General features: G+C 37.0%; 1 protein-coding gene across 5 annotated transcripts in view; it reads right to left on the bottom strand.

The window, feature by feature from the left end:
• LOC147410069 (vacuolar fusion protein CCZ1 homolog B-like) overlaps nt 1-16,317 on the bottom strand; it is a 32,072-nt gene extending 15,755 nt beyond the window's left edge. Inside the window, exons 1-5 of one of the 5 annotated variants that reach the window (XM_086432259.1) lie at nt 16,131-16,317; nt 5,194-5,392; nt 4,346-4,439; nt 2,311-2,494; nt 2,041-2,150 (exon numbers count right to left, since the gene is read on the bottom strand). In XM_086432259.1, the coding sequence (XP_086288385.1) occupies nt 2,041-2,150; nt 2,311-2,494; nt 4,346-4,439; nt 5,194-5,378 (573 nt within the window). In that variant the 5' untranslated portion in view covers nt 5,379-5,392; nt 16,131-16,317. Of the gene's footprint in view, nt 1-2,040; nt 2,151-2,310; nt 2,495-4,345; nt 4,450-5,193; nt 5,400-16,032 lie in introns of those variants that run through there. The other 4 variants (XM_086432258.1, XM_086432256.1, XM_086432257.1 and 1 more) reach the window with 4 other exon arrangements.
• Nucleotides 16,318-19,289: the final 2,972 nt, after the last annotated feature.

Here is a 19,289-nt window from a genome sequence, read left to right on the forward strand (position 1 = left end):
GATGAAGATTAATTGTGGTGATCCTGAAAAGCGTGATACAAAAGTAATTAATCTTGAGTAGCTTGGGGAGCTTCCAAAATATGTGGATGATGATCGTGAAGAATTTGAAAAAGAAGATGAAGTTATACCTAATCATGAAGATATTCATTTTGACAAGCTATTTGGGTTTTCATCCATCTACCTTACGTCAATAGGTTTTTTGAGACTATAAGAAATATATAATTAAAATTTTTTTTTTTTTTTTAAACTGTCTCGGGACATATGTTGATTTTGAACATTTTTTGTTTTTTTTTTCCATTTAGGATGTTAAACTTAAACATATATGGTTATATAGATTAGTAGATTTGACATTAATTAATATCATATTTTATTTATGTTGGAAATTAAATGGATTAGAATTACTTCCTTAATTGTGAATTTCTAGTTTTATTGGATGAATGTGGTGTGGATTATTTAAATGCTTATTTAAGATTTTTTTTAGATTAAATTTTGATATATAATTATTAGATAGGAATTGTTACGGCAAATTATATTTTATTTATGTTTATTAATATAGAGATACTAATATGTATCTGAATTTTTGAAAGTTTTAAAATTATTGTTTCTGAATCATACTCGAACTATTTTCATATCGTATTCTTGCCATTCTATGCCTTTTCACCGAATTTTTAAACGAATCGATGAACCACTATTCCGAATTATACTCGATTTATTTCCGTACCGATTTTTTGTCATACACTGAATTGCTAACTATCGGTGGGACCATTTAGCCACTGCAATCTGATGCAGAAATCTAGTGGAAATGGCTAATTTTTTGGCATCACCCTAGAGGATTGGCAAGAATCTGGTCTAAGTTATTTTTATTGTAATCTAACTGGAAGAAATGATTTAGCAGGCCTAGGTAAAGAGGGAGGTAAGTAGAAACATTGTGTGTAGGAATATTTCTTCCTTATCTTATACTTGTTACTTCTATATCAATAAATTGTTCAGTTCTTACTCTGAAACAAAAATAAAAAGGGCTAAAATGAATTATTAAGAATGTGCTAAACACTACATTCATATGCAAACTGTATGCATGAGCTACAACTGATGCTCACAAGTACAACAGATGTTCACCTTCTTGTCCAAAGTAATGAAATTTTAATTTGATTCTATAAGTCCTATAAAGATAATTGATAAAACATGTATAGGGGTGCAACTTGGTTCGGTTTGGGGCCAAATCAGAACCGAACCAACCTAGGTAGGTTCCATTATATGAGAACGAGAACCGAACCAAACCAAACCGACCTTATATTGGTTTGGTTCCATGGGTTGCTTGAATCCTTCTTGAAACAATTTTTTTAAAATAAATATTGATCATAACAACTTCTGACACCTCCAATGTACGTCAATGTACTAGCTATAGTCAGTAGGTTCTAACACTGCATGAAAACTCATATTTTCAGATTTTAGACATCAGCTTCAACAAGTACAACCCAAAACTTCTGACAACTCCTCTTTTGCTCTTTGACTTCTTTAAACTTGCGGGACCCACCTCATAATGAGAGAGACAACCCAACAGTTTCCATTTTACTTGAGTAATATAATATTATTTAAAATTTTTCATGTACGTTCGGTTAAGTTGCATCTCTATAATAAAACAGGACTGTAGGACCCACCATTTGCTATAATTATAGGACAATAAACGACCTATCTATCCCTTTGTTTGGGCCCCATTTTGTAGCCTTCCCTCTTCACCTCTTCAACTTTATTATGTTTCCTCTCCCCCCCCTTTTTTCAATAATACCCCTCTAACCACTATTTTTCTTCTTTTACCCCCTCTAACCCCAATTTGTTTTTAATAATACCACTCAAATTTCATTAGTTTTCCTTTTTTACCCCCTTAACCCCCAAAGAAGATGCCTGGGCAACCTCTACTATCATATATGTACCAAAAGTCAACACATATAACCAGTTCAAGATTTAAGGCTAGACAAGGTAGACACTGTAGCAACGTGAATGAGATAATCCATATGTCATAAAACAGTTAGAACATTATACCTGAACTCCAATTGCAGCCTCCCGCCCTACAGTCAGCATCTGAATGGTTCCACGCTCCTTTAAACTATCACGGAAGGATGGTAATTGAAATTTCTTCCCAACAAGAAAATCTGCCCCAAGCAAAATCATGATATTTAAATTGAGGACTGTAAAACCATGGCATTTCTCGCCTTGGTGGTATAAATCCAACAGAGAGTAGCTTTTAGGGCACAAAAGAAAGATATAAGTTTAGTGACACTACAGCTGGCATGAAATGCAATTACATCTTACCAGTTAGATAATCCATGATAAAGGAATACAGATGACTACGAACAAGTCCACCACTATGATCTTTCTCAAGTAATGCTCGTACTGATCCATGAAACATCACAAAAAGAGAATGTACTTCCTTAAGAACTCTCTGTAATGCATCGACCCGCCAAATGGCTTCTGTCTCCTTATTTTTCTCTACTAACTGCAATGAAGTAAAGTATCTGATCGGAACTAATAAGCGCCAACTTCACTAACGAACAGTTGTGGAGAACACATTTGTACAAATGAATCTTACTTCAACATCATTATTTACAACATCACTTTAAAAAACCTATCAAAAAAAATTGGGTTGGCTTATCCACCATATGTTTCCAAGTCAATTGCTGCTAATTAAGAAAGTTAATGTGATTACAAGGTGAACTGAATTTCTTGAGAAATCCATGATTTTATTTGCATCACCAGTAGTAAGACAGAATTTGTAGTCCAAACATTGCCAACCTTAGATTGATTAGAGGTGCTGGTGAGGGAGAGTGTCACAAGGCAAGCAATTCTCCCTTAATAAGCTCAAATAGTTTAGAACTTTCTAGAGAACTTTAGATAGTCAAGGACTTATCCAAGTCTAGAAGATTCTTATGGCTAGAAAGTTCATGCAAATATTGAAATGTACATAGAGTATTTTATAAACATCTTAAGAAAATATCCAATATTTTTAGTTGAATGGAATTTTCTAAAGATTCTATATTATTCCTCCCCAAGCCTATAAATAGGGGAGCCTTGCACATTTGTAAGCATCCAGAAACTTGCATTTCAATACAATTTCCTTCCAAAACTCAAGTGTGCTATTGTGTTTCTTTGTCCTCTTCAGAACTTGGCGAGTGGTTAAATCTACCTAATCATTGTGGAAAGGCTAACTGAAGCATTCAAGAAGGTGATGTGTGAATGCCGCACAGGTGTTAAGTGTGTTGAAGATAAGTCTGTGACACGTAGCTCAGTTAGTTGACATGTTATAATACAATTTTGAGGTCATGGGTTCAAGCCCAACTCATCAATCTACCAAAGAAAACAACAATTTCCTATTGCATTTGAGGGTAGTATAATGTACTTTCTTCAGTCTATTTCGCACTAGGTGGATACAAAATGAGAACACTCAATTATCTGAAATGATGGAAAGTCAAGGGGTTCATGGGTGAGGGTAGGATTCTTTGGCACCTTCATCCCTTTGTCATTCGGTGCATGGTTTGAAGGAAAGAGATACCATGGTTTTTTGAAGATAAGGAGGTATATTTGGGGCAATAACTCCAAGGTTGAAGGCAACATTATGGTACTAGGCGTCAATCATTCCAGGGTTTAAGGGGATGAGATATGAGACCTTCGTGTTTAGACAGAAAGACCTGGTTTACGATTAGCGCCAAGTTATGGGAGGGAGTCTAGTTTCTCTCTAGTTTATCAATGTACCATTAATAAGTGCCTTATTGTTGTATTTTCATTCCCCCCTCCCCTCGTATCTTGAGGCATTTCCCTTTCTCTAGCAATATTATTTTCCAGCTATCAACAAAAAAAGAGTTAAAATCTTCAAGAACTACATCTAACGTTAAATTTTAGTGAAAAGAAATACAATAATATGCAAAAATGTACTCTTTTCAGCGTGATACACACAATATCACGAGTTAAGGTCTTACAGAAGATTATACAACTGAAATGCACTAAAGGAATTAAGTGCATTCAAATGTGTAAGAGAATACTGCCAAATAAATTGACCAAGTCAAGAATTAGAAAAAACAGACATTTGACCATAGCAATGGGGGTTTCCCAGAATGGCGATAAACATGCACTGTGACAATATTCATTTAGCAAACATTTTTTTGAAGAGAGATTGTATTGCCACACCAACTTTTGCTAATGCCATCCCAATTCAAATGAATCACCAAAAAATTTGCACACATCTTGGGGTGGCATTAGCAAAATTTGGTGTGGCAATAGAATCTCTCTAATTTAAACCACACAAAATTGGAGCCTCATTTCTAGGATAATTTGAAAGGTAGCAGATACGCACCATCACAACCCAGATATCTGGCTCTGCCTGATAAAAAACATGAGAGTGCCTCTCTGCTTCTATGACCTCACAAGCAGCTTCTGGAGAGAACATTCTGCATAAATCTGACGTTATGCCTTTTAAAATAACTGGCAAACAGCAGAAGATAAAAATAATCGAAGGAGAGAAAACTTAAGTGCCGAAATGAAATTAACAGTTTAGCACAATAGACTATCCTTCATAGTCACAACTCCTCCTAGTTATTCCACATGATCATAGCTACCTTACTTAGAAAACCAATAAAGGACGAAAATAAATGAGAACTCTAAAAGGAAATACTTCATTGCACTTTCAATCGATACCTGGCCCTCATCTCTACTTTAGTCACTGATCTTAGTTCACAGACGCACTGAGGTTTAAACACTAAGGGGATGCAACTAACCTAGATCTGATGTATTCTTCACTTTGGTCAAATCAACGATATGTTCAAAATTAGATCAGTCGCATGTCCATGTTTCCCAGCAGTCATTACTTAAATTATCCCAAATGGCATAATTAATTCATCTGGGCTGTTTATAACTTAATGAAACTGATTAAATGTATGTGATGCATATTGTATTAGTCTAATCCACATCATAAACTTGAGCATAAAGTTCCACAGTAGATGTTTCTTAAGTCTCAGATTGCAAATTTATCAACAGAAATAAATCCCTTTATATTGGAAAGATCTATGGCACTGGCACTTGATTCGTTTCCCAAATTCTGTCAGCAATGCATAAAAAAATGACATTTTCAGACCTGAACAAATTTTATTTCAGGAGGATGTACTCTATTTGTAGATAATTAAACAACAAAGTATCCCTACTAACCTGGTAAAAGTAATGAGTCCTTCACTAAGCCCTATTAGAGAAAGTTGCGCTGAAAAAAGGCAATCGGCAGGAAAGAAAAACAAAATCTTGTCAAGCTCCTGCCCTTCATGCTGTCCCCTTCTCGAATCAAAAACGCATAATTGAATGCTTTCACTGACGGTGGTAGTGGATGACAAGCCCATCATACAATCTTCAGTGCCTAGATCCTTAAATAAAAAATTGAATAATCAAATGAGCTAAAGAGACAATATACGGTAACATCATACAATTAAATTCACTTAAATAAATTCACATCACATCATATAGCATGATAGAAAAGTATAACGCTTTAAATGAAATGTGTATTATCATAATTAAAGCATCAAAATGGCTTAAAAACATTGTTTTACCAGGTGGCTACAAGCCATAGTATTAGATTTTTCGACATATTTTTTTTTATAATTTAAAATTTTATTAAAAGAAAAGCGGGGACGAGATGGACCCAAAGTACAAGAATTTATCAAAAGAAGGAAAAAAGAAAAAACCAACCCTCTAGTCTATCTCCAAATTACAAATGTGCTCTCATCTTAAAACAAAGTCCTCAAAAAATATACCTTTGAATTCCTTAAATAACTTCCCCAACAAAAATAACTAACACACAATCTAGAGGCTGAACTCCTCAAGATGCATTTCTTTTCCTTTGAATGTACATCTACTCCTCCCCTTCCACAACCCCCAGTAAATGGCAAAAGGAAGTAGGCTCCCCAAAATCGTCTTTGAAGCTCTAAAGGTGAAGCCCAAGTTGAGCCAAGACACGAAGAGCTCCCCGGTGGACCTTGGGAAGCAGCCCACAACATAAAAAAGACCAAGGAAATGATACCATACATGTCTAGCCGTAGCAGAGTGCAAGAGAAGGTGGTCGGCTAACTCTCCACTCTAGTAGCACATCAAGCAACAATTTGGTGGTTGGAACCATTTCTTAACCAATTAATCCATTGTGGTAAGTCTCCCCAATGCAGCTAGCCAAACAAACACAGATACCTAGGAACGAACCTTAGCACCTCAAATGAATGACACAAGAAAGACGGGGATCACCACCGTGTCACGGCTGTGTTCTTTCAAAGTGAGGTTGTGCGGCGCAATGGGTGCTAATCCACAAGCAAGCCTATAAAAATTATCTCCACACACAAAACGTAGCTAGGGAGCAAAAGAACGGGAGCAACACGAGGCAAAGCCCGAAAGCAACTTTTTTGATATAGTATTCAAATTACACGGTGTAACACGTACAAAAGCAAATAGGTGTGTTACAAGCAACTAATGATTTATGACACGTGGGACTCCACGTAGCTTAGGCGCGAGGACTTGAAGTCAACGTGGGTGTAAGCTAGGGATTGGGACACTAGATACCCTTCCTACAAAGAATACGCTAAGTCTTTCTCAGGTTTCCAGAAGGAAGCATCAAAAGTAGAGGCCGGTCATACTCTTTTATTATTAAAATGCTACTAAGCTAGCAGATATATCCTGGCACGGGGCTGATATGGCTTCATATGTGAGCCTTACATAGTATTACATGGGTGCTCCCGGGTGACTCAAGGGCGAGCTACACCTAACTTTAGGTGTCAAAGTGCATGGCCTTCACAATCTCCCCCACCTATTCTGCAGACGTCCTCATCGCATTGTCCCTGAGAAACTTTTCAATCTTCTACTTGAAAGGTAGTAGGTTCTCTGCACTTTCTTAGGTAACTTCACATTCTAGCATGTTCTTCCATCTTACGAAATACTCCATGTGTTGCTGCTAACTTGATGCTCTGCGAGAACTTTGTCGATAACACGCTCTAACTGAATGAGAAGGTGTACGTGTTGGAATGCTACGCGTAGGATCTGTTGGATTTGCATAAAATAGCTTGAGATTACTGGCATGGAAGACAGGGTGAATGTTGCATAACCAATGCAGTACCTTCAACTTGTAGGAGACCTTGCCGACTCGAGAGGATGAGCATTGGACCTTCATAACGCTGTATTAGGCCTGAGTGTGCTCATTGAACTCAGTTGAACCTTCTCAACTAATCTATCTTGAGTAGAACTAAGTCACCAACTTTAAAAGTATCTGGTCAACGATGTTCATCAGCCCATTTCTTCATTCGCTTGGACGTTTTTTCAAGGTAAGATCTGGCAATTTCATTGTTGTCTTGCCAAAGCTTTACAAACATGTATGCCTTTGGACACTGTCCCTGATAGCCTAAAACAATAGTGTAAGGAGTTAGAGGTTGTTGGTCAGTAATAAGTTCAAAAGAACTCTTGTTGGAAGAAGAGTTCTTATGAAGATTGAAACAGAACTATGCAACATCAAGAAGATTCACCCAATCCTTCTGGTTGGCAGCGACAAAATGCCTTAAATACTCCTCCAACATAGCATTTAATCGTTCTATCTACCCATTTATTTGAGGATGCCCACTGGTCGAGAAGTCAAGTTGAAACTCAAGTAATCTGAACAATTCAGTCAAAACCTTCCATGTAAATCTTGAATCTCCATTACTGACAATGTTCTTGGGCACACCCCAATACTTGATGACAAGCTTGAGAAATAAGTGAGCTGTTTCCTCTATTGAGCAATGTGTCGATGCCGGGATAAACGTGGTGTATTTGGATAAATGATTCACAATCAATAGGATGGAACCATACTCTGTAACTTTCGGCAAACCTGAGACAGTCCATAGAAATACTTTCCCAGGGCCTTTGAGGAACTGGAAGAGGTTCTAGCAACCCAATAGGTTTGTCCCGCTCGATCTTATCTTGCTGGCAAATGAGGCAGGTTCTCACATAGTCTAACACATCATCTCGAATGTTCGGGCAGTAGTATCCTCGTTCCAAGAGAGCTAATGTGCGGCGCCATCTTCGATGGCCAGCCCATAGAGTGTCGTAACACTCTTTCATTAGGTCTTGTCTTAGCCCGTCTGCACGTGGAACATACATACAGCTCTTGGTGGTATATAACAACCCATCCCGAAGCTAGAAGTGATGTGCTTTCCCCTTTTTCACCATTCTAAATTCTCCACTGTAAAGTAATGTGCTTGGGAATCATTGTTCAAACCATTCTGAATTCTCCGTTGTAAAGTGTTGGTGACTTGAGAAACGTGTCACTGAAGGGCTGCTAGCTCTGCTTTGTGACTCAAGGCATCGGCCATGCCATTATTCTTCCCTAGCTTGTAATCCAAGGCCAAGTCGAACTCTGCAAGGAACTCTTGCCAATGAACTTGTTTAGGGGTCAACTTCTTCTAAGTCAGGAAATGGCTTACGACCACATTATCAGTTTTCACCTAAACTTATGATCCTAGCAAATAATGTCTCCAAACTCTCAAGCAATGGATGATGACTAACAACTCTTTCTCTTGGGCGATATAACATCTCTCAGCATTGTTTACGGCTTTCATAAGCAAGTGGATGCCCTTCTTGTAACAATACTCCACCAATAGCAAAATCAGATGCATCAGTCTGAACTTCAAACGGCTTGGTGATGTCGGGTAAAGCTAAGACAGGATCTTGCATAACAGCAAGCTTGAGGTCTTCAAACGCCTCATGGCACTTGTCCGACCAGGACCAAGTACTATCTTTCTTCAACAGGTCCGTGAGAGGTGCGACCCGTTTGGAATACCCTTGAACGAAACGTCGATAGTAGTTCACAAGACCAAGGAATAACCTGAGTTCTATGACGGTTGAGGGGTTTTTCATTCATCAATTGCACGTACTTTCTCAATGTCCACCCGAATTTGTCTACTGCCCACAATATGGCCAAGAAACATGATCTGTTCTTGAGCAAATGAACACTTCTCTAGCTTGACATACAACTGATTGTCGCGAAGCACTTGGAAGACATTACATAAATGTTGAATGTGCTCTTCAAGAGTAGAGCTATGCACCACAATATCATCAAGGTATACCACAACAAACTTGTCGAGGTACTGTCTGAAGAGGACATTCATCAAGGTGCAAAATGAGGCAGGTGCATTGATTAGGCCGAAGGGCATGACTAAAAACTCATAGGCACCATACCTGGTAAAACAAGTAGTTTTTGGCTCATCTCCTTCTGCAACCCGAACTTAATAGTAACCTGATCTCAAATCCAACTTTGAAAAGTACTAGGCTGCCCTAAGTTGATCAAATTAATCGACAATTAATGGGATAAGATACTTGTTCTTGACTATAACCTTGTTCAACACTTGATAATCAACACAAAGTTGCAATGACCCATGTTTCTTCTGGAACAAAACAGGCGCCCCATAAGGTGCCTTCAAAGGTCTAATAAATCCAGACTCTAGAAGTCCATCAAGTTGCTTGCGTAACTTAGCTAGTTCCAGAGGACTCATCTTATAAGGTCTTCTCGCAGGAGGCATGGTACCAGGTACTAGTTCAATCTGATGGTCAATCGGCCTACATGGCGGTAGGGCCTTTGGAAACTCATTCGGCATCACATCATCAAATTATGTCAATACCTGCTTTACCTGAGTGGGTGTTGAACTATGGTCTTGATCATCAGGTTCAACTCGTAGAGTAGTAATGTACGTTTGCTCTCCTTTCTTCAACCCGTTCTTCAGCTGAAGGGCTGAGATCATCTTTCCTTCTTCCTTGCCTGTGGAAATGGGAATGAAGCTTGGACATTCACCTAGCATGCCCAGTGTGTTAGCGAATGACATTGGAACAGTCTTGTTCTGTCGCAAGAAGTCCATCCCAATGATAACTCTGAATTCATCGAGTAGAACTACAAGTAAGTCAAGCTTACCCTTCCATGTACCTATCTTGATAGACACGGACTTGGCCGACCCTTGGATAGGAGTGGCCTGGGAATTTACAACTTTCTTACGGTTAGAATCTTTCTCAAGCCGAATATTGAGGCGCTTTGCCTCTACAAGGAAAATGAAGCTGTGCGTAGCTCCTGTATCAACCATTGCCTAGGTGTTCTTACTGTCAATCTCTATGTCAACATACATAAGACCCTTCAGTTGACAGTTCTTCTAAGTCTCAAAGGTTTGCTTGATTGCATTTAGTAAATGCATAGCCCCCATGTGAGGAGAATCATCATCATTTCGCCCACTTGTACTCTCGTGACTAGGGTCACTCTAGGAGGCTAGTAGTACGTTCAACTTGTTCCGCTATGGGCACTTGAACGTCTTGTGAGGACCACCACATATAATGCACTTAAGCTTGTGGCTGTGCTTGGTAAGCGAGGTACTTCTGTTCTTTGAAAGGGAGGAATCCCGTTGGGATTCTTGACTAGAACAGTGTCTGTACCCTCCATTCTTACCTTTAGAAGACCCATTGGTGTGCTCATGTTGCAGAGAGTACCCCTTCGATTAAGGGTGTATTTTCTTCATGCTCCTATCCACAGGAGTATAATCCATCAACCGCTAGGCTGCAGCAATAGCAGTCGTAAGATCTTGCACATGTTGCCTTCGGAGCTCTCTCTGAACCCAAGGCTTAAGTCCTTCTTGGAATGAGAACAGCTTGTCTTTCTCGAACATATCACAGATATCAAGTATCAAGGCAGAAAATTACTTGACGTAGTCGTGCACTGTACCTATCTGGTGGAATTGCCTCAACTTTCTACGGGCAATGAATTCCACATTCTCTGGTAGGAACTGATTTTTCAGCTTCCGTTTAAGGTCATCCCACATTGGCCACTTTCCATCTCGGTGTACTTGGTTCGCCACCATAGTTTGGAATCACCTGTGATGATACGTAGAAATTGTGGTGACCTTTACCTCTTCTAAATTCGGACAAGCTGCACAGAAGTATGCTCCATATCAAATAGGAAATTCTCAAGCCCTTTCACATTTCGAACACCACTAAAGGTGCGTGGCTCAAGGACTCGCAGGCACGAGGAAGGAGCTTCACTACTGGTAGGTCGTTCATTACCGACGGCTCTGAGCAGGAGACCTACCTTGGTAGTAAGCTTCGTGATCTGTTCTTGTAACTCTGCTAGAGATCCTCGGGTATCTTCCTCGAGGTCAACTAATCTAGCATTGATGATCACGGATTCGTTGTCCAACATGTTTTGGCGATCATCTAGTTGAGCAATACCATCAACGAAACCCGATAGCTAGGTCATCTTATCTTCAAGCAACTCAATACGTTCTTTGTCTGTACGTGGGGATGGTGGAGTTGGAGCGGGTTAGTCCGCGGTAATCCTCTTTCCATTGTTTGCGTGAACTAAATGGAACTGGGGGAAGAACTTGGCATTGAAACCAACTTGAACCTAAAACCAACTTGGCTCTGATACCAACTGTCACGGCCGTATTCTTTCGAAGCGAGGTCGTGCGGCGCACGAGGTGTTAATCCACAAGCAAGCTTGTAAAATTATCTCCACACACAAAACATAGTTAGCAAGCAAGAGAACAGGGGCAACATGAGGCAAAGCCCAGAAACAACTTTATTGATATAGTATTCAAATTACATGGTGTAATACGTTACAAAAGCAAATGGGTGTGTTATAAGCAACTAAAGATCTATGACACGCAGGACTCCACGTAGCTTGGTGTAAGGGCTTGAAGTTAACGTGGGTGTAGGCCGAAAATTGAGACACTAGACACCCTTCCTACAAAGAGTACGCTAAGTCTTTCCTAGGTTTCTAAAAGAAAACATTAAAAGTAAAGGCCGGCCATACTCTTTTATTACTAAAATACCACTAAACTAACAGACATGCCCTGACACAGGGTTGATATGGCTTCATATGTGAGCCTTACATAGTATTACATGGGTCTCCTGGGTGACTCCGAGGTGAGCTACACCTAACTCTTGGTGTTGAAGTACATGGCCTTCACACACCAACACCTGGGCTCCATTCATGGATCGTACCAAGAAAACTCCATCCTTTGTTCCTTCCCAAAGCCTACGATCCTCTACCTTTGTATCAATCAGAATTGTCTCAACCATCTCAAGAAGCCTCTCCATGCTAGTCATCTCCCAATCGTTAAAATTTCGCCTGAAGCCAAAGTCCCATGCCCTAGCCACACCAACACCCACCAAAAAGGAGTCGATTGATCTACCCTTCTTGGTTGACACACATACAACTCAAGGAATAAGTCCATAAGAAAGACCTCCCCACACCATCTATCCTCCCAAAAACAAACCTTGTTTCCTTTCCCCACTTTAAATTTCACCTTCTTCTGAAATAACGAAAGTCTCCTAAGTATACCCTTCCACACCCCACACCTATAAGCTCCTTTTACTTCCCCACTTTCCCACACAAATTCTTGCACACCAGACTTTTGGGATACCACATTACTCCAAAGACTATCTTCCCCTTCAACAAATCTCCAAAGCCACTTCGCCAACAAAACCAAGTTCATAGCAACAAAGCTCCTACAACCCAAACCCCCTTGACTCCTAGGCAAACAAATCTTTTGAACTCACCATGTGGTATTTCCTTTTATCCTCCCTATTGTGCCAAAAAAGTCTAGACATACCTTATCCATCTTTTGCTCTAGAATACGCGGTAACGAAAATAAGGAAAGGTAATAAATAGGAATGCTGGCCAAAGTACTCTTGATTAAAATGATTTTCCCCCCTTTTGAAAAATGTCAAGCATTCCAAATGCTTAACCTTTTTCCCATTCTTTCCAGAACCGGATCCCAAATCTCTTTGCTTCTAGAATCAGCCCTAAGAAGGAGACCCAAATACAAAAAAGGCAGAACTCCTATTTTGAATCCAATCGAAGCAGCCAATACTTTTACTGCAGATGCACCGTCAACCCCAAAAACCTTACTTTTCTTCAAATTAACTGGTATCCTGGAGATTGCCTCAAACACCCAAGGAATCCACTAAGAAATCTCAATTGTGCCATTAAGAAGTCCACGAATAACAAAGTATCATCCGCAAAGTGAAGATGAGAAAAAAAATGTTTTTCAAGATATGTCGAGATATTTCATCCTATTGAAACGAAATAAAATGAAATATTTCCATTTCCACAAGCCTTTACACAAAAATTAACCTACAATTTTCTTTTGTATGTTTCTCCTTGGGAATCACTATTCTTTCAAAATATTTGATGAACAATAAATTCTACCGAATTGTTTTTATCTAAAATCACTAATAGAATTATGAAAAAAAAATTTAATTGCTTGTAGATACGACTTATAAAATATCCATGATATTTATTCATTGGAAGAAATGAATTATTATTAGTTAGATAGCTATATATCATCCTAGTTAGTTTTTTGCAGCATATTAAAACATTCTTAAAAGCACATCCAATCATCCATGTTTAATTATTTGGATACATTTTTTATATATTCATAAATATATAATAATGTGTTAATGTAGTACTTAATAGTTTGGTCATACAAGCAATTAGTGTGATACTACTATTTTCATTTTCGTGTAAAATTTTGTTGATTTTGACTGTCGGATTCTCAAATACCAATGCGAATGTGTAATAGAACGCTATTAATGTTCATCTTCATGCTCCATATGCTTGTTTATAGTTTGATGACTTATGAGTGTGTTTTCATATCAATTTTATTATTTCCTACAATTTCAATGAAAAGTTTCTCTACATTGTATCTATCCCTACATTGGTCAAAATATTTCCATTTTCAGGTTGATCAAAAAACATGCCCAAACGGAAATTGAATACTTTGGTATAGGAATTATATAGATGCCACAGTTGTAATTCACAAGCTTGTCAAACAAAAAAAATTCAAAACCTAACAGCAACAACAAGAAAACGACCCCCTCAGGGATTGCAACAAGCCACAACACATACAAAGATTTTGATATCACAAACACTTTCCAACTAACTAGGAAGTCTTAAAAAAGAATCCCCTAAAACTCTTTGGAGACTTTGTAAATAAAGAAAACGAATCCCATGATAGAAAAATAATCTCTTGAGACGATTGCTCACGCCCTTCGAAAAAACGGAGGTTCCTCTCCTTCCAAATGCCCTAGCACACAGCGAAATGGGTTATAGCCCATATCTTTTTCATAGTTGAGAAAGAGACGTTGAGGTGCTGGCAACCCTTAAAAAATGCTGAGGCAAAAAGTGGATGGCAATCTCAGGCCTTATAACAAACTAAAATTAGGTTGGACCATGGGACAAAAATATACTCCAGATTTTATATGGATTTTGGATGAGGTCTCAAAATATATGAGTTTCCTCCCTAAACTTATCTCCACAACTCCTTCCAAAGTTTAAAATTTCATGTTGAGGAAATGTTTTAGAGTTTAAACTTTCAGTCAAGGGAAAAAAAGGAAATATTTAGGAATATTTGGAATTTTTCAAAACGTCAATCAAAACCAATTTTTTACTGATAAATAACGTTCAAAACATGTCTGAGGTTATATAACGAATGTTATTATTTTTATTTATTTATAGATATAAGGCTTTATTGAATAAAGAATAGGAGGTTGAAAAGACCTATTGATACAGCAACAAAGAAGAGGACAAAATGTACCTGCTCTTGAAACAAACCACCTCCACCTAAACATAAGATCCTCAAACAAGAACCCCATAACTCCATAAAGACCTTACACCAAAATACACAGCCTAGAATGATACTGATGACCTCCTAAAGCAAGAAAACAAAACGAGTCTTACAAGAACTTATATTAGTTATATCACACTCTTCATGTTGGTAGGTACCAAGACACCTATATATATCGAAAATAGAATAAGCTACCCATAAAAAAAGGAGACTAAGCTAGACTATTTTGGTTACATTAATAAACTATTTTTGCTATATTAATAGACAAAAACGACTTAGCATTTTACTTTTTGAAAAAGAAGGCTACATAGACGTTTTCTCTGCCAAAAGTAAAGATTCGAAAGAGAATTTTCAATGCATTATTGTTCTTTGAATCTCTGTTTTTGCAATTTTTTGGCTTTGAACATGTGTATATATATCCCCATCAATATTTTTTTTTTTCATTTATCTGTGAGTTTTTTTATGTTTTTCAATAATCTAGCATAGAAAGTAGGAATTTCTAATTTTCATAGTCCATCTCGAATTGTTTCAGTTGAAATCGATCCACATCAATAATTCATCAAATTGTTTTATTTGTCTTCGATTTATTTTTTATGTTTCCAGAATCTAGAGAAGAAATACAGAAAATTCAGATTTTCTAGGTTCATCTTGGTTTGTTTTTGGTGGAAATATACCGAGAAAAACAAAGACAATGGCCTGAACTGAAATTAGAAAAAGTGTAACGAACTCTTAAGAGATAAGGATTTAACTTTCCCACCGTAAACACCTAGTTGCTTTTGGTGTATTGGTTAGGTTTATATGATATCAGAGCTAGCAAACCTCAAACAAGACGACCAAGGGAAAAAGGTCATCTTTAACTTTCTAAACCATCAACCCTATGTGATTTTGGTGATTATTTAGGTTCGAATCAGAAAGATACAACCAGAAACATTCAAAACTCTAACCATAAAAATTAAGACTCCAAACTCGAGATTCCCCAACCCAAACAAAACTGGAATACTAATTACTGATTTCTGATATATAATTAACGCAAATTGAAACAATATCTACGTTCTTCTTTGATCCGATTCATTCACAGACACAAAACAAGTACAAATTCGGGAAAAAAAACATGAATTTTGAAGAAATGCACAAAACCCTAGTAAATCAGAAAGTTACAACAACGATCATTCTAAAAAATTTACCATTCAAAATCATTAAGAATTCCAAACTCAAGCCCCTCAAATGCTCGAAAATTAATAACTGATTTCTGATATCTAATTAACGCAAATTGAATCTAAATCATCTACGTTCTTCACTGATCGGATTCATTTACAGACACAAAATAAATACAAATTCGAAAAAAAATAAAAATAAACCGTGAATTTAAAGGGGAAACACATACATATAAAAGAAATGCACAAACCCTAGTTTAACATCAAAAGATCACGATCTGAAATCTTTCACGGCAAAAGAAATATTTAATGGTAGTTCGTGGCGTACCAATTGAATGGTCGGTCAATCAAACTCCAATTCCACCTCCACCACCTTTGTCTAAAGAACGTTTAAGCTGCAGTTGCTAACGTCAGCAATGTTCGACAACATTGGCATCTATTTTGATGTCTTGCGAAGTACTAGATTTTCTATTCTACGATCAACCGTTCTACGAGGGAGCACAGCCCACCTAACCTTCTTCATCAAATTTAGGGCTGTCAAGTGTCAACCGATATTAATCGGACCGGATTTGCCTATATCCGGATTCCAAACCATCCGAATCCGACAGTTCTCATAAATATTGACATTCGAATTCGAATCCGATAAATATTTTGCGTGCTGCACGTGACCCTGAGGACTAGTCCTGGGACAAGATCATGGGCTATGGATAAGGGCAAAGCCCAATTACACACCCGATACAGTCTACAGGGATACCTGGTTATCTAAAAAAATGGATATTATCCAAACGGATATTGGTATACGTATTCGTATCCGAAAACCCTTTGAATATTACAAATTATTTGAATCTAGCATCCAAAATTTATGGATAAATATCTGATTATTTGAATAGGAATTGCGATTCAGGGTTTGACTATCCATTGACACCCATGTCCATTAACTTGGCTCATTTAGTTATTGGGTCGGATTCAATTAAGCCCAAATTCATGTTTTGGATCTGGACCATGCCAATGTAGTATTAGAAATGTAGGTGATTTTTAATTTTTGGACTGTCCAACCAATAGATGGGTAGGGTTGGGATTAGAATTTTGAATTCCAATTATCGGCAAGTTATTTACTGTCGATCTTATGCTAAATACACCTAGATACCTAAGAACTTAGGTAACTAAATCTCTCTTCTTCTTTTCCTCTAAAAAAGATCTTATGATTGGAGATAAGTTATGACTCATGAAAAAAACACATGATCCCAACCCTTTAAATGAAAAATCCAGTGGTTTAGATTTATCCTCGGGATAAGTATCTCTGAGATTTGTGTTATCAAGATACTCATGAATCTCAATCGTTGGATCTTATGTTTAAAGGGTAAGGATCATGTGTTATTTTCATGAGTCACTATTAGGCGTCGAACAGATCCCAACCCATATGTATATATATATGGGATATATGGGTCAGGTTCAAGGGCCATATGAGAAAGCATATGTAAAAACTTTCGTTTTTAATAAAATTTTAAGATATGGGTTAGAAATTTTGGATTGAGCTGATTTTTTGTGAGGATGATCTCTATGATGGGAAGATCATCCAAAAAAAAATCAGTCCAATCTGAAACTTCTAACCCCATTAAAAGTGATTTAGAATGTGGACCGTCGATTTTTTACCAATTTTTATCACTAATTTGTAAATCACTTTTGATGGATTTAGAAGTTTCCGATTGAGCTGATTTTTTGTGAGGATGATCTTTTCATCATAGTGACCATCCTTGCAAAAAATCAGCTCAATCAAAAACCTCTAACTCTTATTTTGAAAAACGAAAGTTTTTTCATATGTTTTCTCATATGGCCCTTGAACCGCCCCCTATATATAATATATATATACATATCCCAATTTGCATGAGCCCACCCAAAAATTTTAAATTTTCATAAATCTCAAGTTTGATTTCAAATAAAAGCTTAAAGGCCTTAGATAAGCCCATGATCTATTGTAAGTTCCATTTAACAAATTTTCATGCATACTTTACATCATTTGTTTAATTTCACTGAATCTTTGCCCATTTTCCTAACTTAAAATGTCAAAATACATTACCCTAAGTCCATTTCTATCTAAACTCATTATCCTAACCTAAGTTCAAGTTCTTCTTAAACCATAATTCAAGTCTAAATCCAAATCTTACTAAACCCACAACCTAAGTTCAAGTCTATTTTCATAATAAACTCACTACCTAAAACATAACTCGTTCTAAGCTCATTACCAATATACAATCCTTAAAAGTCTAAGATCTTACATTTTCCCCTAAAAGAAGACGCATATCACCTTCAAATTAGTCTAATTTCAAATTTATATTATTGCCATTATTTTTTGAGTTATTTATAAGAGAACAAAATCTATTTTTTTACCTATCACATCGTCTACACATGTCATTCTTACATTCATCCTTCTAAAAGTACTTTTTCACGTTTTCTCACCTGTCTTTTCTTTATGTAGTATTTACAAATAAACCAATATCTACTTTTTACATATCACATCACCTTTACACATGTCACTCTTTTATTTACCATTTCAAAAATAAATTTATTGTCTCATCTTTATTTACTAACAAATCAAAAATCAAAAATACTTTTAAGGTTTGGTTTCATCTCATAAATTCCACCTTTACCATTATAAAAATGAAAATTCCAAAAAAAAAAAAAAAAAAAAAAAACTTAAATCTGATGTTATTTCTCATTATTTTTAAGGTTGGACTACTATATCTTCAAAAATTCTTCAAAAATTCGATAAATAGCATCACTTCCTATTAGCAATTCATACTCTTAAGCCCCCATCTCTCAACCTAAAATACTACAAAAATCCCTGTCAAGTACTTTCAACCCTCTTTCAACTCACCCTTAACCCAAGAACTCTCAACCATCTCCCAACTCTTTACAAAGAAACCTCATATTTCTAACATTCAACTCTCAACTAAAATCCTTAACCTTAAGTTCTTTCATTCAAAGACTCAAACTCCTTTAAGAACACAAAGTGAAAAGGCGAGTGTAAGTTTAGGTTATTTATTATAAGTACTTGCATATTCTACTTCTACTTCTACCTCTCTCTCTCTTTATTTTATGTTTTAGATAGCCTTTAGGATGTAATGCACACTCTCTTCCACACCTGGTGGGTTGGACTTTGACTTGGTTGAAAGGATGCGGGGTTGAAGCCTTTTTTACTTATTAATAACTCTTATGCATCATATTTTACACAATGTACCTACTCACTATGCTTGATAATGATGAAGAAATGTGTCACCCTCATATTGCGGTTGAAACACTAAATTTCTAACCTTGTATACATGCATTAAGGTTATGACTTCAAGAGAACTCCATCATGAAATTTATCTAAAAGCAAAACCAACATTTCAATATATTAAAAGTGTAAACTCAATAAGGGAATTATCTTTTGTAGGATTTACTCTCATGTCACACTAACATCAAGTTCCCTCCTCAATGGTGTATTTTC

This window comes from Akebia trifoliata, chromosome 2, assembly GCF_017979445.1.
Source record: "Akebia trifoliata isolate Shusen 1 chromosome 2, ASM1797944v1, whole genome shotgun sequence".
Lineage (NCBI taxonomy): Eukaryota > Viridiplantae > Streptophyta > Magnoliopsida > Ranunculales > Lardizabalaceae > Akebia > Akebia trifoliata.